Source organism: Cricetulus griseus (assembly GCF_003668045.3).
Source record: "Cricetulus griseus strain 17A/GY chromosome 1 unlocalized genomic scaffold, alternate assembly CriGri-PICRH-1.0 chr1_0, whole genome shotgun sequence".
NCBI lineage: Eukaryota > Metazoa > Chordata > Mammalia > Rodentia > Cricetidae > Cricetulus > Cricetulus griseus.
In genome coordinates this window covers 231,449,570-231,470,043 of record NW_023276806.1, presented here as the reverse complement: position 1 = coordinate 231,470,043, position 20,474 = coordinate 231,449,570, and the positions used below count along the sequence as shown (strand labels likewise).

The 20,474-nt window shown below is 54.2% G+C and overlaps 2 protein-coding genes across 3 annotated transcripts; both read right to left on the bottom strand.

The window, feature by feature from the left end:
• Positions 1 to 1,686: 1,686 nt before the first annotated feature.
• On the bottom strand, positions 1,687 to 4,501 carry Neu1 (neuraminidase 1). The gene is given in 6 exon segments (NM_001246800.1): positions 1,687 to 2,133; positions 2,235 to 2,457; positions 2,571 to 2,753; positions 3,256 to 3,518; positions 3,814 to 4,006; positions 4,349 to 4,501. Coding segments are annotated over 6 exon segments (1,233 nt in total). The 5' UTR covers positions 4,493 to 4,501; the 3' UTR covers positions 1,687 to 1,906.
• Positions 4,502 to 5,786: 1,285 nt separating this feature from the next.
• Slc44a4 (solute carrier family 44 member 4) lies at positions 5,787 to 20,414 on the bottom strand. Of its 2 annotated transcripts, XM_027388811.2 has the most exons (21): positions 20,381 to 20,414; positions 18,289 to 18,337; positions 17,877 to 17,950; positions 17,687 to 17,765; positions 16,928 to 17,027; positions 16,726 to 16,848; positions 15,934 to 15,994; positions 13,763 to 13,853; positions 13,602 to 13,685; positions 13,120 to 13,355; positions 12,917 to 13,016; positions 11,355 to 11,447; positions 11,051 to 11,150; positions 9,061 to 9,311; positions 8,875 to 8,969; positions 8,667 to 8,770; positions 8,476 to 8,549; positions 8,233 to 8,303; positions 7,224 to 7,318; positions 7,066 to 7,150; positions 5,787 to 6,008 (listed from the first exon to the last, which is right to left on the bottom strand). In XM_027388811.2, the coding sequence occupies exons 1-21, from the start codon at positions 20,412 to 20,414 to the stop codon at positions 5,887 to 5,889; spliced, it is 2,121 nt and encodes a 706-aa protein (XP_027244612.1). In that variant the 3' UTR covers positions 5,787 to 5,886. The 2 variants fall into 2 exon arrangements, with proteins under 2 accessions (XP_027244612.1, XP_035307666.1); XM_035451775.1 differs by lacking the exon at positions 16,726 to 16,848.
• Between the last annotated feature and the right edge of the window lie 60 nt (positions 20,415 to 20,474).

The window sequence follows — 20,474 nt, the reverse complement described above, 5'->3', positions numbered from 1 at the left end:
TAATCCCAGCACTCGGGAGGCAGAGGCAGGCGTATCTCTGAGTTCAAGGCCAGCCTGGTCTACAAAGCTACACAGAGAAACCCTGTCTTGAAAAATCAAAAAAGAAAAAAATCATGAATTTGCAACTCCAGGAAATAATGGTAACACACAACACATCCCAGGATGGAGTTGTTGCTTGGGATGGTTACGGGTGAAACTTACACAAAGATGGCTGTGTCACCTAACCCTGTGCTCAGTCTCTACTCAGGGATGAGCAGGCAGTGTGAGCATGAGGGAGCAGTGAGCAGCCCATGGAAGCCATGGGGTAGTCAGACTCTCCCCAAGAGGGAGCTGAATCCAGTCAAACCTTCAAGCACAAGAGATGGAGAGAGCCATTAGATGATATCAAAGAAGCAAAAACGCAAATCCCTAGAGGGCCATCTCATAGGACGTGTTTCTGTCTAGCTAGACTAAAACCAAGCAACCAACTGAGCAAACAGAGGGGTTAGGGTACCACAGGTTAAGCAGCCATAAGAGTCGGCAATCAGGGATAGATTTTCCTGGGTCCTGGCTTTGCTTTTGTTTTATTTTTATGTGTATGAGTATTTTGCCTGTATGTCTTTCTATGTACCATGTAAGTGCCTGAAGCCTGTGGAGGCCAGAGGGTGTCAGTTCTCAGACCTGGAGTTAAAGGTGGTTGTGAGCCACTATGTAGGCACTGGAAGTCAGACTAGGGTCCTCTCTGCGAGAGTGGCCAGCATTCACTTGCAACCATCCATCCTCCTGCCTCTGCCTCTAGAGTGCTGAGATTACACTACCACGCCTGGCTTTCAGTTCTGATTTCATCAGATCTAAGCTATTTTTTGAGACATTTGATTAAATTTGAATATTGGTTGACAGTAGATGCCACTGTTAGTACTTCTCTGAGTGTTCAATGACAATAAAATGTTCAAATTTTTTTTTTCAAAGATTCCTTTAACTAGAATGGAGGCAGGATTTGAAGCATCTGTGTATTCCAGGCCAGCCTGGGCCACAGTGTGAGACCTCAATTCAAAACACAAACAAGTAGCAGGGCTTGGAGGCGCACGCCTTTAGTCCCAGCAATTGGGAAGCAGAGGCAGGTGAAGCTCTGTGAGTTCAAGGCCAGCCTGGTCTAAAACTCAAGTTCTAGGAAAGCCAGGTCTGTTACATAGAGAACCATGTCTTGGAAAAAAAGGCAAACAAACCCCCAGAAGCTCCCCGATACTCTGAGGCACTGGGGAAAAGCACCATCGAGGGCTGCTAATCGGAAAGTCGGATTTGGTTGAGCCAGTTCTGTTTCCCAAGCAATAATCGGGGCCAGTCCCTCTCCTAACCTCATTCATGCCTCACCAGGGTCTGTGAGGCAGTCCAGAGGGTGTGAGTGGACAGAAACACAGACCACAAATGCTTTTTCTCCTTCATTAAAAATTTTAAGTTACAAATATTGATTTATAAATAATCAGGTGTGTGTGTGTGTGTGTGTGTGTGTGTCACGCGTGTGCCCGCGTGCCTACCCTTACTCTGAAAATACATTCTGCCCTGGGGACTCTTCACATCTCCTACACCACCTTGTACCTGCCTCTCCCCAGGTTCATATTTGTTCAATAATCCAGGGACCATCCCTGTCCCCATCCTGTCCCAAAAAGAACAGCTCCAATGTCCCTGGAGAGGGGTGGGGCTACCCCCAGCCTTCTACAAAGTGCTCTTGGTGAGGGAGGAACTTCCTGTCTGGGAGAGGCAGCTGGGCAGCTGTTAGGTCCTAACGGAGTGGCTTCCCTGTTAAAGAGAAACTGCTCTGCAAAAGGCTAGCATCCCGAGGAAGAGCTGTGCTTCAGGCCCTTTCTGCAGCCCCTCGAGAGAGCCGTGAGGTCAGATGACGCGTAGTGTCCTTGGGCGCCGGTGGGGCTCAGAGCGTGCCGTAGACACTGATTTTCACCATGGAGATGCTCTCGGTGTACTGGTTCAGGCCCTTCTCGTACAGAACGAACAGCTGCGGGGGCTGCTGCTCTCCCTCCGTGCTGTTTTCCAGGGCAGTCAGGGACGAGTAGCCGCTGGGTCCCGGCCACACCTGGACTCTCTCCTTCTGCCAGGACGTACCGTTGCTGAAGCTCCAGCGCAGGGTCAGGTTCACTCCTAGGAGAGCAATGGTCAGAGGAGGGAGGGGATGCATCTCTGCTCTGTCCAGGCCTTGTCTAGGCGTGGCACCCCCACTCACCCCACCCTCAGGCACTCACGGAACTCAGGATGGGCTGGATTGGAGAAGAAGACAATGCCTGAGCTGGTGGCTAATGCTCCTGCTGCTACCACAGGGTCCACCAGCTCGGGGTCGAAGGTTACATCCCGGGGCCTGAGGGTATCGCAGGCATCATAGCTGCGGAGGACGATCCTGCAGCGGCAATGGTAGTTGTTCTGGTTCCGGGCATTGATGATGACAGAGCCATCTGGAAGCTCGTAGGGCTAAGGGGAGAGAACAGGGCCTCAGGAGAGCCTGGGAAGGCTGGGAAAGCCAAATGGCATTCTGGGTAAGGCGGTGATGGCCAGCAAGCAAGTTCCCACCGACTCCTCCCCACCTGGCACTCGTCGGGGTTGAAATCGTGCTCGTGTTTGGGCTGGCCGAAGGGAATGCCGCTCACTCCAGTCCCGTAGTGCCACGAGGCACCGTGGTCATCACTGAGGAGACAAAAGACTCCATCTCGTTCCAGCGTCCCATGGCCACACACAATGAGCCGGCCCTTCCGAGGCTCCCGCTGTTTCTGCAAGAGAAGAGGACCTGGGTGTCAGAGAGGATGGCACCCTGGAGCCCAGAAGATAACTCCCAGGCTAACCTTTAACTCACAGTGATGTCCTTGCCTCAGCTTTTTGTTCTTAAATAAAATTCTGGCTAGCGTACAAAGAAATGGGTTTGGCCATGACATTTTCATACACACATGCGTCATGCTTGGTACTCATACCCTACCCAGAACACGCCACTGGACATGTGTATGCGTGCCCACCCAGCCCTGGGAACGTCACGCCAGCCCGAGCGTGGACTCTGCTGGACACAGGGCACCACGATGAAGGTATGCATCTGCCCAAAGGGCACCCAATTCTACCCCACTCAGGCTAAGGACACATCTGCTGACAGCAGAGTTTCATCTTCTCCATAGTGCCGTGTTCTTTCCAGATGCCAACCACCCCTCCCCCCAAGGAATCCCACTCAAGAAAAATTCTGATTCACAGGGTCTTGCCCTCTTCCCCTAGCCCCAGGACAAAAACCTGAATGCCAGAGCCTGGTCCAGGGGCAAACATTTCTGTGCCAATGTCCACGGAGAGATTCCGGGGTGGGCTCCAGGAAATGCCATCGTCTTTACTCCACACCAACATGGTGGAGGCCACCTGGCAGTTGACCTTGTGAGCACACAGGGTATAGATAAGGAACACCACCCCTGTGTCCACGTCGTTCACCACGGCCCCCAGGTTCAGCCCGTCGGAGGCCTCCCCATCGTCTACGATGAAGGCTGTCGAGGACCATGTACTACCTGGAAAAAAAGAAAGAGTAGAGTGAAATTGTACCGTTTCTTGGCCACTTCCTGCCTCTCACCAGGGACCCTCCTGTTCCTTCTTTCTCTGACATTATTTCCTGCTCACTCCACCCAGCCACATAATTCTCAGCCCAGTGAATTATGAGCCCATCCCTTGGTGGTCCCGGTTAGTCCGGGGACACTGTCCCCCTCGGGTTTCCCTAACTCCTTAGGGACTCAGGCTGGGCGGTTGGACTGGTGAAGGGACCCCGCCCCCCGCCCATTCCGTCCCCAGTGCAAGCCACTTTTGTACCCTGGTCCGTGGACCTCCTCATGGCGATGAACTTGGCCCCCTCATCGGAGGCAGACGTTTTCCTGGCCTCGGCGAAGGCGAGGAGCGTGCCCCGAGGGGTGGCGGTGATGAGCGGGATGCGGAAAGTGTCCACCGAGCCGATCTGCCTCCCGCTCACCCACAGCAGCTGCTCCATGGTCACCAGCGGCTGCACCTGTGTGGAGGGACACACGCTAGACGAGGTCTCAAGACCGGCAGGTAGCGAGCGAGCGGCTCCAGCTCGGGCTCCCACGAGGGAGGGCGATGGGAGCCTGAGCAGGGGTGAGGGGTGTCCTTGAGCAAGAGAAGGGGGTCCGGAGGCGAGAACGGGCGGAAGCCCGAGGTTCTGGAGCAGGGGAGAGGCTGCGAGGGGAGAAGGAACCAGGAGCCAGGGGCCCAAGAAAGGAAAGAGGTTGGGAGAGCACGGGGCAGGAGTGCGGCTCGCAGAGGAGGGCGAGCGCGGTGGGGGGGTGGGGGGGATGGCAGCGGCCACCTCTGCAGGTGCAGCGGGGCTCACCAGACTGAAGTCGTCTTGCACCCTGGCCTCGGATCCCGCCACGGACGCCAGCAGCAGGAAGAGCGCTGCGAGCACCTGACCCCGACGGCTCGCCCAGCCGCTCGGCGGCCCCCGGGGTCTGCTCGGCTGTGCCGCCGCCACCATTGCTCGCCCGAGGCCCGTCCACGAACCGGTGACCGGCGGCGAGCCGTCAGCTGACCCCCGGCACTTTAATGCGCGCACGTCACCCCGACCCCGCCCCTCGTGGGCTGCGGCCAGCCCGCGCGGCGGCGACTCCAGCGGCTCCTGCTAGCGGGCCGACCGCGGCACGTGACCCGGGAGGCGGGCTCAGTCTGTATGAGCTTTTTGATTGGCTCTGGTGCCCGGAACGCGGCGAAGGGGCGGGGCCTGCTCTAAAGCAAGCGGCGGCGAGGACAGGCGCTCGCCCCTTGTGCGAGGGCTGGAAACGGCAGGTTGGGGAGGGCAGCGCGGCCCGGGCGTGGAGCGCCTTCCTCATTTGTAGGCAGCCCTCGGTTCACTCCCGCCACCACCTGAGTCAGGTGTGGTGGTGCACACCGTATGTGAAAACAAACATAATATATAATAAAGAGTCACCATTCTGTAATCTCAGTGCTCTGGAGGTCACGTGGCAAAAAGGTTAGCTGCGCTTCTCAGTGTAGCCCTGGCTGTCCTGGCACTCACTCTGGAGGCCAGGCTGACCTTGAACTCACAGAGATCCGCCTGTCTCTGCCTCCCGAGTGCTGGCGTTAAAGGTGTGCACCACCACTGCCCAGGCTCGTTCTATTAATTTTAAAATTGTTTATATGTGCCAGGAAGTAGTAGTGCACTGCATACCTTTAATCCCAGCACTCGGGAGGCAGAGGCAGGTGAATCTCTGTGAGTTCGAGGCCACCTTGGTCTACAGAGTGAGTTCCTGGACAGCTTGGGATACACAAAGAAACCCTGTCTTGAAAAAACAAAATAAAAACAAGCAAATAAAAAACAAACAAAATGAAACCAACAGTTTCCCAGATTGTTGGTGACAGATTATCTTATTTGAACCCCCACCACCACTTTCACTCTCTCTCTCTCTCTCTCTCTCTCTCTCTCTCTCTCTCTCTCTCTCTCTCTCTCATATCAAGGACTCACCCGACTCCACCTGGCCTTGGGAGCCATGAGTGACCAGGAATTCCCAGTCTTCCTGCTTCCACCTCAAAAGTGCTGGGATTAGAGGCATGAATCCCAAGGCCACGTTTACGCAGGAGACAGAATCTGGGAGTCTTTACACGCTATGCAGCCGCTATCCCAGCTGAGGGACACCCCCAGTCTCCTAGCCTCAGCCCCTGAACAAATTTCCTTTTACTTGGTATAGAACCATGTAATAGTAATTTGGACTTCAATAAAAGAGAAATGAGTTAGTAAATGAAAGTAAAACCATACTTGTTGAGAATATAAAATATTAACCTTTAATAAAATCTGTTGGCTATAAAATTGTGATCCTTCAGGCATGTATGGCTGTTCTGTACAGGAGGGCTGAAGTCCCGGGCCATGTCCCCACCTCACTTCTTCCTCTTCTTTCCTGCAGCAGGTATCTCATTTTTCTTGCCCAGAATCTTCAGAAGTGCCTTGGGCATGTAGTAGGGCCGCTCCTGAGAGCCGTCATTTCTTTCCAGGTCTTCCACTGAGTAGCAGAGTAGATTGATTAGATTGGATCCTGATAAATGGGGCTCTGTTGCACCCCAGAAATAATCTGGGCTGTGTAAATCAAACAGCCTGGTTTCTTGTCCAAGCCACTTAAGATGGATTTATAAAACCTACCAGCAGGCTGTGTAACCTGTTTCCTCATATAAAGTGTATAAATAATCATATGTTTCACAGGGTGACAACAGAATAAAGAAAAATTGCATGTCAGTTCATCATGGTAGCCCATGGTGGCTTTTGTCTGTAATCCCAACATTTAGGAGGTGCAGACAGGAGGACTTGGAATACAGGGCCAGCCTGAGCTACACAACGAAACTGTCTGGGGACTGACAGTGAGTGCATCTCTCCTTGATTCTAGCACTTGGGAGGTAGAGGCCACAAGACTGCCTGGGGTTGATTCAGCCTGGTCTATATCTAGAGCTGGAGCCAGCCAAGAATACATGGGGTGGCCCTAAGTAAATAAATAGGATTTAACAAAGAAGCAAAACCACAAAACAACAACAAAATGGCTGGGGGAGTGGCATAGTGGTGAGGCATTCCTGCTTTGCAGGCACAAGGTCCTGGTGACATTGTCACCGGGACAAAACAATATCACAATTTCCAGCACTTGGGGGCTGAGGTAGGAGGATCATGAGTTTGAGCCAGCCTTAGCTATAGAGTTATTTCCAGGTCAGCCTGTGCCACACAGTGGTCCTGTCTCACCTCCCTGCATGTCCCCTCCCCCCACCAAAAGCCTAAATAAAAGAAGGAAGAACACCCCACCCACCCACCCACACAGTATGACTACCTCCCCCGAAGGGTTTTGTGGTAACATCTTCCTACATTTCCTAGCCAGGCCTCTGTCTGAGAAGGTTCCCCTCTGAGGATGTCCCGGGTTTGCGCCTTCCTTTCCTCCCCAGACTGCTAGCCTTAGAATGTCTGTAGATTTCCCCTCTGGCTCCTTTAGTTCACCAAGCTGCCAACAACCAGTCTCTAAGAAAAGCCTGAAGAGTGGAGAGTTTGAGGGTAGGGGTGGCGTTTGGTGGGGGGGCACTCACGGAAGCAGAGGAAGAGCGTGTCCACACACATGCCAAAAACACTGAAGAAGCCACTGGCGATGACATAGGCCCCCATGATGGAGGTCTGCAAGAAACAAAACCGATTGGGATCCCTGGGCTCTGGGGACTTGGGTGAAGCCGAGAGATGTGTCACTCACCATGATGGGCAGCCAGTAATAGTTGAGCTGGGGGTTCTCAAAGTCTTTCCCCAGCCCCTTGACACGACCGGAGAAAAAGAAGAAAGACAGGACACCTGTGTGGGCAAGAGTCCCCGGTCAGTGCTGCTCCTCTGCAGACACCCTGTCTGTCTGGACTCCAGAGGATGCCTGACGACTGTAAACCCTGACGACTGTACACCCTGGCTGGCTGTACACCCTGACGACTGTAACCCTGACAACTGTAAATCCTGATGACTATAACCCTGATGACTATAACCCTGAGGACTGTAAACCCTGACAACTGTAACCCTGACAACTGTAAACCCTGACTGACTGTACATCCTGACGACTGTAATCCTGACGACTGTAAATCCTGATGACTATAACCCTGATGACTATAACCCTGAGGACTGTAAACCCTGACAACTGTAACCCTGACAACTGTAAACCCTGACTGACTGTACACCCTGACTGACTGTAAACCCTGGCTGGCTGTACACCCTGACGACTGTAACCCTGACAACTGTAAATCCTGATGACTATAACCCTGATGACTATAACCCTGAGGACTGTAAACCCTGACAACTGTAACCCTGACAACTGTAAACCCTGACTGACTGTACATCCTGACGACTGTAACCCTGACGACTGTAAATCCTGATGACTATAACCCTAACTGACTGTAAACCCTGATGACTGTAAACCCTGACTAACTGTAAACCCTCACTGACTGTAAACCCTGATGACTGTAAACCCTGGCTGGCTGTACACCCTGACGACTGTAACCCTGACAACTGTAAACCCTGACTGACTGTACACCCTGACAACTGTAACCCTGATGACTGTAAATCCGGATGACTATAACCCTGACAACTGTAAACCCTGACTGACTGTACACCCTAACAACTGTAACCCTGATGACTGTACACCCTGATTGACTGTACACCCTGACAACTGTAACCCTGACGACTGTAACCCTGATGACTGTAACCCTGACCACTGTACTTACCAACACCTCCGACCACCAGCAGCTTCCCAAAGAAGAGCAGCAGATCTGTGACTTTATCCAGGACAACTACCCTGCAGTGGAAGGCAGGGCAGCCTGGGGTAAGGGACCTGACAGGGCTGGGAACAGTGACATCTATCCCCGTTTCAAGATGGTGACAGCGGAGCCGTGGACCAAGGATGGGACCCTTCTGAGTAGAGTTGGTCCATGAGGAGATCTGGGAGGGGGACCCCAGGGCAGCCTGACCTGACAACGTTCCTCATGAGCAGCATGAAGGCATTTTTGGCTGAGACACAGAAATTCTTCCCATAGATGGCGATCTGAGAGGAGAGCAGGGAAGGTCAGAGCCACACCCCACCCGCTGAGCTAGCCCACATGTTGGTGGAGCCGGGCAGACAGGTGCAGAGCAGGGGCTGCTGGAGGCTCTGCTCACTCACCATGATGTAGGCATTGCGGTTGAGAAACTTAATAAACTTCTCCAGACACCACAGGCAGCACTTGAAACAACAGATGATACATCTGGCCACGGGGTTTTGGGATCCTGGGGACAAGGGAGGCCCACGCTTAGCCGCTGGCTTTTGCCTACCTGGCCTGCCCTCTTCAAGACTCCAGCAGCTCAGCCTGTCCCCCACCGCGGCCCATCACCTCTTAGCTTGTGGTCAATGTATTCCAGGATGATCCGGGCTATCTGCACCAGGGTCAGGATGAGGGCTCCAAACGCCAGTGACCCAGTGTGGTAACTGCAGAGGATATTTAGGTAAGTTGAGGCACCCCAGCACCTCCTGGCATTCTTAGGGCTAACATTTCCCTAGGGGACTGCCCCTGGCTTACCGGAGCGTGCGGATGAAGGCTGAGCTCAAGGGGAATGCAGGGATGTCTCGAGGCTTATGAAAGGCCCAGTAGAAGGAAGCAAAGGCCCCAGCAAGGACGCACTGGCCCAGGGCCAGCACCCAGTTAACGGTCCAGAAGAGCCCCAGGATCCCATAGATTTGCAGGTTGAAGAGAGAACGTTGGGCTAACCCTGTGGACGAGTAGCCCTGGAAGACGCACTTGAGCCCCGGGCAGGAGGAGTTCATGGAGGCCTGGAAGTGACAGGGAGGACACAGGCGGTTCTGGCCCAGGAGTTGCAGGCAGATTTTTGACCTTCCCTGTTCCCAGTAGCCTCCAGGCTCAGATCACCTAAGTCTTGCCATAGTGTGACTAACCAGCTTCCTGGTTTCCAGAATGGCACAAGAGCTGTCTAGAATGCTTCGGGCAAGCCCGTTGTGTGGGTGGTTTTACGATTTCAACCTGCCCTTCATCTTACTTTCCCAGCAACCTGTTCTAGGGAAGTGTGTGTGTGCTTGGCAGTGTTTTACTGGGATTGTACACTGATCCTCACACATTTTACAAAACCCACACTCAAAGCTGACCTTCGTGCCAGCTTCATTAGAACCTTCCTTCTCTTCCCTTTCTCCTTACTTCCTATTTTTAGTGTAGAAGCCGGGACTTCAGGAACAAAAAACAACTTCTTGCCACTGACCTAATCCCCAGGCCCTGCCTTTTTAACCATCTGTTGAGGGGTTGGAGAAGTATAGCAGTTGGTAGCGTGTTTGCCTAGCTCACACAAAGCCACCATATAAAACCCTGAATGGGGACGGGTTTTATATGGTGTAATCCTGTAATCACAGCACATGGGAGGTAGAGACACGAGAATCAGAAGTTCAAGGTCAGCCTCAGTCACATAGCAAGATGCAGGCCAGCCTGGACTACAAAAGATCCTGTCTATAAATTGATAAATTAGGCCCAGTGGTGGTAGCACACGCCTGCAGTCCCAGCACTTGGGAGGCAGAGGCAGGTGGATCTCTGTGAGTTTGAGGCCAGCCTGGTCTACAGAGTGAGTTCTAGGACAGGCTCCAAAGCCACAGAGAAACTGTGTCTCAAAAAAAAAAAAAAAAAAAAAAAAGAAGAAAGAAAAAGCTCCCTTCTCTCAACAGATCACCGTGGGTTTGTGGCAGCCTTTACTGTTAGGGGATGAGGAGGTACAATGTAAAAGCCGACCCCCCTGGGCGCAGAGCATAGTAGGTCTTTCATAAATATAAATGGGCCTTCTCTCCCTTTTGTGCTTAGGGGTTGTTTTTTGAGGCAGGGTTTCTCCTTATGTAACCCAGGATGGTCTTGAACCGGAAATCCCCACTCTTAATCTTCAGGGCACTGGAATAGGAGGTGTTCCTGTGCCTGATGCCTGACTTTTGTTAAGCTCACTGTTGCTTTTTAGAGACGGCCTCGCCTCAGGTAGCTCAGGCTGGCCTCTGACTAGCTGTGCAATACAGACTGGTATTGAACTCCTGAGCCTTGGCCTCTCAAGGGCTGGAAAAACAGGCCTCCCAGGTTCCTCTGGAAAAACAGGCCTCCCAAGTTCCTCCAGGCATCGCTCTGGTGGGCTTCCCAGGGCCACCATCTGGGGCTCTGTTCTTGGGGCTTGAAAAGGGAAATAGAACAGTCCATGGGGGGGACTCTGTCAGTGTGCAGGCATTGTACACAGCCCCAGATGTACTGAACGCCATGAAAACTCCAGCGATTTTGGTCAGCTCCAAATTACAGAACAGTGGGTGGAGATCCAGGAGGAGGAAGTATGGCAGCCTTGGAGGCAGAGAAAGGTCCTGCCTGCTAGCCAGGTGTCCTGTCTGCACCTCACTTTCTACAAAACTGGGTAGCTCAATTACAGAACCGTTCCATCCAGCGAGCGAGCGTCCTTGTCCCCTCAGGTACTTCTGCAGCAGAGGAAGTCTGGGCTAACTGACCCCCAGGTGCCCTCGGCCCGCACCCTACACCTTCTCACCATGGGGTCACAGGACTGGTTCACAGGCGCGTTCTCACAGCCCGATGTGCTGTTGTACACCCAGTAGATGTACTGGGGTTGCCCGGATGTGGCCAGGTACCCAGAGGTGAGTTAAGAAAAGCATAATGCCAGCTGTTAGTCACAGGGCACACCCAAACAGCTCCCCCTGGGACTGGTGCAGGTTGCTCACCACACACAGAGGGCTGGCATCCAACCCCTGCTCACTCCAGCACCTCAGTCCCCTCATAGTCCCCCCCCACCCCGTCCTGCCCCAGGAGCTCCAGTGGGGCTGTACAAAGGATACAGAGCCATCAGGGCCCAGTAACCGATGCAGATGACCAGGAGGACAAAGGTGACCAGAGGGTAGAACATAGTGGACATCATGTGGCCCACAGCCCTGTAGGGAGACAAGAACAGTCCACTGGGGCCCAAGCCACAGCTGTGTGTCCTCCCAGGCATGACCCTGGCTGGACATCTCCTCTGGCCTGTTTCTTTCTCCGGGCCAGAAACAGAACTGCATCTTTTGCCGTCCACATCCCCAGCACCTGGTTCCAGGTGGGGTGCACAGTAGCCTTGCTGGGTAAACCCAATAAGGCTCAAGGCACCCTTAGAGGAGCCTGGAGTCACAGAAGACCCCTGGGAAACCCAGGGCATGTAAGGGAAGAGAACCCCCAAAAGGAGGCTGGCCTCTGCAGTCCATTTGGCAATGTTTGCTTCTCTTACCTTGCCTCCTGCCACCTGACCCAGCAAGCACCTGGATTCCCACCCATGCCTCCAGAGTCCTGTTTTATGCACTTGGTCAGCACCAATGCATCCAGTCCTCACAATGTCCTTGCAAGGTTTAGACTGCTGTTACAAATAGGGAGGCTGGCGTGGTGACACATACTTTCAATCCCAGTACCAGGAAGCTGAGACAGCAGGGCTGCCATGAGTTTGAGGCCAGTCTGGGCTATATTGCAAGACACAGCCTCAAAAGAGTGGTGGAGGAGGTGACACAGGGGGACCGGGGATGTGGCTTTATGGGTAGAGTGTTTGCCTAACACGCCGGAGGCCCTGAGGTAGACCCCGGCACTGCACGCAGGAGGCCTGGTGACACACGCCCACAACCCTTGCTGATGATGCATTCAAGGTCATCCTAACTTCATAGTGAGCTGGAGGCCAACCTGTGCTGCCCAAGCCCCTGTCTGATCACCTTCATCACCATAGTGTGAGGGCAGGGAGATCAGGGGTTCAAGGACAGCCTCAGATACACAGCTGCTCTGACATTAGCCTGGGCTACATGGGCCCCTGTCTCAAAAACAAACAAACAAACAAACAAGGTTGGAGAGCTGGCTCAGAGGTTAAGAGCACTGGATGCTCTTCCAGAGGTCCTGAGTTCAATTCCCAGCAACCACTTGGTGGCTCAGAACCATCTATAATGGGGTGTTGTGCCCTCTTCTGGCCTGCAGGCATATATGCAGGCAGAACGCCACCTACGTAGTAAATAAATAAATCTGATGGTTCTGCAGTGAAGAAGACTGGTTGCTCTCCTAGAGGACTTGGGCTCACAACTGTCTATTACTCCAGTTCCAGAGGATCCAATGCCCTCTTCTGGCCTCCAACAGCACCAGACATGCATGGTGCACAGACATGCATGCTGGCAAAACACCCATACACAAAATCAAAATAAATCAATCTTAACACCCGCTCCTCTCCCGCAAATGGCAACAGAACAAACCAGACAGGGAAACCGAGGCCCTAAAAGGGTAGACTTAGCCGTGTAACCCAATGGGCAATGCTTTTCTCCTCCGCTGGATGGGTTCCTATTACCCACCCAGGCCAGCACCCCTGCCCAAGGTCCCCTCACCCTCACAGGCAGGCCCTGACCTGCTGGCTTCCTTCAGCAGAGCAATGGCAATTCGAATCCGCTGGCGCAGGAAGACGAGCATGAGTAGCAAGACGCCCTCAAGGACAGCCAGGATAATTACTGTGTGAGGACAGCGGGTGGCGGTCCCGGGTCAGGGCTAGGGTCACCCAACCAGTGCAACCCTTGGCAGCCAGTGCATGGAGGGGGCGGGCGGGGGACTCACGAGCAGCCAGCCAGGTCTCCTGCACGCTCTGGTAGGCACTGAGGTTGGTGGTGAAGCCCAGCTGAGAGACTGAGGCACCCTGGTCCCGCAGCATGCGGTACTGTTGCCAACAGTGGTAGATGCCGTAGGCCAGCACAGCTAGCACCCCTACGATCAGCAGCAGCACCAGGGGTGCAGCCACCAGGCGCAGGAGCAGGATAAACAGCAGACTGAGCCCCAGAGCCACACCCAGGGCCCTGCAGGTAAGGAACATAAGTGAGGGTCCTTCAGAGCCCCCCAAATTCCTTTCCTAACGCCCTCAGGTACTCGTAGCTTCAACTAATTTTCTGATACAGGTCCTGACTGGCTCAGGGCCCGTTCTGAGCTAGCTCCCGCTCTGATCACAGCCTTGGCTTCACACATAGACTTAGGGAAAGGAGATCCGGGAACGGCAGAGGGGGCCAGGAGGGAGGGGCTGCATCCAGGAGGGGCTATGAACTCACACGAGGATCCAGTGCCAGGACCTGGCGAAATCTTCAAAGATCTTCACAGAGATGTCCCGGGCGTTGATGCTGTCAAGGAGGCCACTGTTTGGAGAAAGATGGCGTCAGAGGGGGCTGAGGGTAAGAAGGCACATGGGGGTGATGGAGAGAACAACATGTACCTGACTCCCTCAGAGACAGCGGTGCTGTTGACCCACGAGTACTCGGGTGAAGTGGCGTTAATGTTGGGTGATGGAAAACAACGCCCCAGAGCTAGAAGAGAGATCAGGGGCTGCTGGGTGTCTGTCTGTCTGTCTGACCCTCCCATCCCAGAGCACTGTCATGGGAGGCAGCAGAGATGGGTGGGCTCTGCTCTTTCGGGGTTGGGGGTGCTGCAGCCTGTATTCCCTCCCTGCCGTTGGTCAGCTGCCCTTACACCCCGTTAACTGGATTCCTGCAATACCTCCAGCCCTGACCTTGCTTCCCTGCTTAGGCCAGGACAGCCATGGCCTCCTCATTCCACAGATCCCATCATTGGTCCCTCAGATGAGTGGGTTATCTCAGCAGGCCCAGTCAAGGCCCTGGGCCAGGCTTCCAGGCCTGGGATTCTATGCATGCACACATTCTACGGCTATACAGCTGTGCTCTGGCGGAGCTTCTAAGTAACCCCCTTCCCTTCAGGGCCTCTGGTCTCACTCTCGGCTCAGCCCCTGCTCCATCTCTAGATCTCTAGCGGGGCTTGTTGCGTGACTGTCTGGCTTTTGGTCCCGCATGTAGCCGAGCAGGTTTGTTTTTATCACTTACATCCCAAAGCTGAGGAAACAAGGCCCAGAAAGGTTGAGTAACTGGCCTGAGATCCATTTGCTGGAAAGCACTCAAGTTTAGATCCACACCTGTCTGCTCTGGAATAGCCCTTGGACGCCCCTTCTACTGTACTTGCCTTGAAGTTTTGTCTTTTCTCATACTGTAGTTAAAAAGTGTTTCCTACTAAAATAAATAAATAAGTGCGGCTGGACACCATGGCGCCTACCTGTTATCTCAGCATGGGGACAGGCTGAGGCAGGAAGATCACAAGCTGGGAACCAGTTAGGCCACAAACTAAGAGCCTGTCTCTAAATAAACCAAACCAGTTATGTTTGCTGTTGGGAGAAGTGAGCATGGAAGAAGCCGACTGTGATTGGCCTACCCAGCCTCCTTCATTTATAACATTTGGGTATGTGTCTCAGGTTACTCTATCCCCTCAGATTCATTCATTCATGTACATTATATATATGTTTATATATATATATATATAAACACTGTTTTAGATTTCTCTACTTTGTTTTATTTTTGAGGTGGGGTTCACCACGTAGCCTTTGCTGGCCTGGAATTCACTGTGTGAATCAGGTTAGCATTGACTCCATGGAGATCCGCCTACCTCTGGCTCCTGAGTGCTGAGACCAAAGGCGTGCGCCACCACGTCCAGCGGATATTATTTTATGTGTCTGAATGCTTTGCCTGCATGTGTGTATATGCACCAGCGTACCTTGTGCCTGTGAAGGCCAGAAGAGGGTGTCAGGGCCCCTAGACGGTTACGGATAGCTTCGCGCCACTGTGTGGGCTCTGGGAACCCATTTATGAGCAGCAAACACACTTAACTGCTGAGTGTCAGCCCCACCACGGACACTTTCATGAGAACCTCATGTGGGGGGGGGTTGTTGTTATTGTTGTTGTTATTGTTGCTCTGTTCTGTTTTTGCAGTGCCGAGGATGGAATCCAGGGCGTTGCACAAGTTACAAAAGTGCTCTGCACACCATTCATCCAAACAAAACACTATTCCATCTATTTATTGTGTGCGAGGGTGTGAGGGTTGCACAATGCCCATGACGCTTAGAGAGCTGGCTCAGGGCTGCATTCTCTCCTACCATGTGGGTCCTGGGGATCGAACTCAGGTTGTCAGACTTGGTGGCAGCACCTTTATGTGCCAAGCCATCTCATCAGCCCGGCTTTATTGTTGTTTTGAGAGAGGATCTGGCTGTGTCCCAGGCTGGCCTTCCACACCTCCTCCTGCCCCTGCTTCCTTATTAGCTGGAATCATAGGCAGATAGCTTGTCTAGTGCTCATCTGACCTCTGATCACTCCACCTAGAATGTAGCTCGAGCAGGGAGTGGTGTCTATTGTCCTGCATCTGTCCCAGCACCTGGTACACGGCTGCAGAGCAGGCACCCACAGTCTGACTGCAGGGTCCTGAGGCAGGGGAGTGAAGCCCTGTTGCTCACTCCCGAGGCCCCACTGACATGCTAAGGGGCTTCTTGTCTTCGGGGCCTGCTCCCTTCATCTGAGGAATGGGTGAGATGATTCATGATGTGCTCACCTGGAGCAGAAGGAAGAAGAAAACGGGGACAGAGTTCCCGGTGCAGGCTTTCCTCCACTGGCTGGGATGGAGAGGTGAGAACAGACAGACACACAGACACAGAAACTGTGGCTCCCACCACCACCACCACTTCCAAAACTACATCCACCATCACCACCTCCACCGTCACCACCATCACGACCACCACCACCATCACCATCACCACCATCACCATCATCATCATCACCATCATCACCACCATCACCATCACCATCATCATCACCATCACCATCATCACCACCTCCACCGTCACCACCATCACGACCACCACCACCATCACCATCATCATCATCACCATCACCACCTCCACCACCACCATCACCATCACCATCACCATCACCACCTCCACCACCACCATCACCATCACCACCTCCATCATCACCATCATCATCATCACCATCATCACCATCATCATCACCACCACCACCATCACCATCACCACCTCCATCATCACCATCATCACCATCACCACCATCATCACCATCATCACCATCACCACCATCACCATCACCACCATCACCATCATCACCATCACCATCATCACCATCACCATCATCACCATCATCACCATCATCACCGTCACCATCACCATCATCATCACCACCTCCACCATCACCACCTCCACCGTCACCACCACCATGGCCTCTACCACAACCTCTACGCTATCAAGGCTCAGACCGCCCCCCCCTCCTTGGAGTCCAGCTCCTCACATGCGCCCTCTCCAGCTACAGGGATGCCGGGACCAGCATTTACCATATCTGGGGAAACTTCTGGTAGACAAAAGTTCCTCCTTTCTTTATAGACTTCACCGACTGTCTTGGAGCGATCGGTCCCCTCCACAGTCCACGGGGCCTCCGGGCAGGAGGACACGCACACCTGTGGGTAGAGAACACGCTAAGGATGGTACCCCGGGCCTTGGGAACAGGCGGGGTTCACACAAGTCCTGGCTTCTGACCTGGGGTGTGGGGCACTGTAGGCCGTTCTGGGCGACAGAGATGACGTTGGCGGCTACGATACAGTTGACGATGTTGAAGTATAGAACATAGGGTTTACCCCTGCGGGAGGAGAGGACGTGGAGGCATAAGGGCCCGGACAGGTGTAGGGCTTTGTCGTTCTCTTAGCACACAGATAGTCCTGTGGACCAAACTAGTTACATCCAGCTCCTGGCCCAGCCTCTCTAGGGAGATAAGGAGGTCCAGAAGACCACCTAGGGTAATGAATTCACCATACAGCAGCCAATGTGGGCTGAGAGTATCGATTCTGGAACACAGCCTCTGGTAAGGCAGCTAAGGTAGCTTTACAGCCACCTCAGGAGGCTTAACAGTTTGGGTGTGAAACACCCCGCCTGCCTGCAGCATTGTAATGGTGACAGGAGTGTTGGTGGCTTATTATTTACCGGGCATTTCCTGCATACTTTCTGGATGCTGCCATTGCTTCAGTGGAGGAAGTTAAAGCTCAGAGAGGCTGAGCAAGCTGCTCAAAGTCTCACAACCCAAACTCACCCCAGTTGGGGACTCAGACAGTGACCTGTGAACTTATTCACTAAAACTGGCTCTGCACTGTCCCAGTCCTGGGGAGGCTGGGCTTGGGAGGGCTTCCAATGGGTTCGGGGAGGCAGAGGGTCTGGCTGGAGAACAGCAGACGCCAGGCTCTGGTGTCCACCGTGGGGTGTCTCCTGCCCCCCCAAGCTTCTGCCTTCCCTCCACATACTCACTTGTTTTCCCCCATGCCACAGTAGGCCCCCGTGGAGTTCCTGGGGTAGAGCACTTGCCGAGGGTCTCCATACACCCAGGCTGGAAAGAGGGATGCACAACACAATCACAGGAGGGCAGAGACTTGGGGCAGGCGGCTATGGGGTCATCCCCCGGGTCACTGCCCCTCACCCTGGGTACCTGGAAACTTACCCACGAGCCCCACCACAATGTAACCCAAAATGAAGAGCAGGAACAGGACACAGCAGAGGATGTCTGTGCAGCCCCTGGGGAGAGATGGACGTCTGAGCCGGGGTGTTTGTAGGCACGGATGGGGAATTTAGGGGTGCAGGTGCAGGGCGTAGTCTGTGGGGGTCATGAGTTAGAGGAGTGGGGAATGCTAGAAAGACTGTGAGACAGAAAGACAGCCAGCTCATACATGTTTACCTGGGTGAGTTTTCCCCAGATGTGTACACACCTGAGTAGCTGGCACCCAAGTCAAGAACGAGAATGACCCCAGCATCCAGAGCCCCCTCAAATCCCTCTAGACATACAGATGCCTCAGTGGGCCAGGCTCCTGCAGACAAACTCCCCACATCCCCAGGCGAGGGTGCCCACAGCTCACCTGTTTTTGATGGGGCCTCGGAAGGAGGGGTCATATTTGGCTGATTTCCCTGAGGGCGAGAATGAGGCACTGAAGGGCTCGCTCCCCACATCCTGTCCCTTCCTGACATCCCTTAGTCCCAGGAGCCTGCCTGGTTGGCCAGCGGGAGGAGGACACTAGGGAGCTGGATCCACAGCACCCTGGTCTGCTAACACGATGTTCGCCTGCTGTGGCTTCTACCCTAGCCGCGTGTAGGAAATGGAGTCTTTACTTCTGTTGGGACTGGATATCGAATCTGCGGCTTCCTAGGTGCGAGGCAAGCACTCGGCCAGTAAACTAACCACGGCCTCTTGTCTTTATCTTGGTATTTCAGACAGGATCTTGCTGAGTTCCCCGAGCTGGTCTTGAACTTGCCCCCTTCCTGCTTCAGCTCCCCCCCCCCCAATGGGTTTTTATAGTAGGTTTCTGGGAGTGTGGTTCTGATTCTCCCCTGAAGGCCATCCGAGTGGAAAGTGGCCCTGGTCCTCCTGCCCCTTCCTTCCCTGGTCAGTTTTTACGACCCCCTCTAGGTGGCTCTCAGGCCCCATTCTGTCAGTCTCTGCCCTGACCCCTTCCCGGGTCCTCTCTGGGCCACCCAGTTCGGGAGCCCCTAAGGGACCGGTTGTCACTTATCTCACTATCTTAGCCCTCTGGCCCAAGGATATGACAAAGAAAGCATGTTTTATAGGTACGGAACCCTGCAGGGCACAGGGAGGAAGCACACAGCTCTGGGTAGCCAGCCAGGTTGACATGGGGTTGTGGCCATGTCCTGTTCCTGGTCTTCCCTGAGTACACAGGGAGGGGGTGGGGCCAGGCTGCCAGGGTTCTGGTGGACCCTGAGGCAGGGGTGAGGGCTGGGCTAGCCTGGGGCTGGGTGGGTACTGCTTTCTTGGGTATTCTGGACTCTGTCTTGCTCAGGCTTATGGAGACAGGGTCAATGATTGACCCAAAGCTGCTCCAGGAAGTTTTCTGTAGTGTGCTCTGGCCCTTACGCGGTCTCCTAGGGGACACCAGCCCCGCCTAGAGGAGGCCTAACTCTCAGAATGAGCTCCCCTGTAAGCACTGAAGATCACCTCAGGTAAGGAAACCCTCAGCCCCGTTGTCCCCAGCCCACCCCCTTCATCCCTGGCTTCTCAGGGCTTTGGTCTACCAGTTCTGGAAACAAGACTTTCTGCTTCCTCTCTCCTCAGGCCTCACCTTCCACAGAGCCCTGCCCCTGCTCTGTAAGTGCCCCAGACAGCAACCCCCTTGTTTTTGCATCCCCGCAGAAACCTCAAGGCAGGCACCAGCCCTTTTTCCACCACAGACCCTAGACCCCACTTTTCACAGGTGCTGTGGCAGGCAGACGCCAGCAGCTCAGGGCAGCACCTCGTACTCGTCACAAGGGTCCCCCCAGTCCCCATTGCCAGCTGCCTACTCTTCAAAGAGCTCTAGCAGGCAGACTCCAACCGCTGAGGGTCGCAGTCTCCCACTTAACAGGAATCCTCCTAATAGCTCACTCCAGAATTTTGGGGTCCCAACCCCCTAATCCTCACAAGAACTTTACTCGTTCAGATGCCTGGCTCCCTAACTTCACAGAGACCCCAGAATGTCAGAGTGCCAGCCACCAACTCTTCACAGGGTGTGGGTTGGCAGACCGGCCCCCCTCCCCGCCCCCAACCTTTGCTCCTCAGAGATCCAAAGTGTAAACTGGAGTTCCCCCAGCTCGCCAGAGCCCCAGCCCCAACCCTTGGAGGCTCTGAGCACAGGACACTGCTGGACCCGGAGTTCTGTCCTGAGCGGAAGCTTAAGGACCCCAACCTGCCTCCTAACCACGCTGGCTTTGTTTGCCAGGGCCCTGCCCTCAGGGACTTAGAGCCAAGGCCGGAACCCCAGCACCCTCCACCCCTGCCCTATAGAGGCCAGGCCCAACACCTGCACACCCAGATCCCACTCAGTATGCAAGACCTTTACTGTGTGCCAGACGGAGACCATCCTCCCAGGACTCTAGTTCCTCTGCCTGGAACCAGCCTCAGCCACCATGGCTTGTAGAGCCACCTCTCTCCAGAGCCCGGGCCTCTAACCCCAGCCTTACCGTAAGCCTCATTCTCATCCTGCTTTCCCCCCATGGCTCGGTCTCTGGAGTGATTGGAGCCAGGGAGACCTGGCCGCTCACCTGCCGCCCGCCC

Coding starts and splice junctions, on each gene's coding strand:
- Slc44a4 (XM_027388811.2), bottom strand. CDS start 20,414: ATGGGGGGAAAGCAGGATGAGAATGAGGCTTACG. Junction 17,028..17,686: donor TGTGGCATGGGGGAAAACAA/GTGAGTATGTGG, acceptor CTCCTCCCGCAG/GGGTAAACCCTATGTTCTAT. Junction 7,319..8,232: donor GCTGGTGGTCGGAGGTGTTG/GTAAGTACAGTG, acceptor TTGCCCACACAG/GTGTCCTGTCTTTCTTCTTT.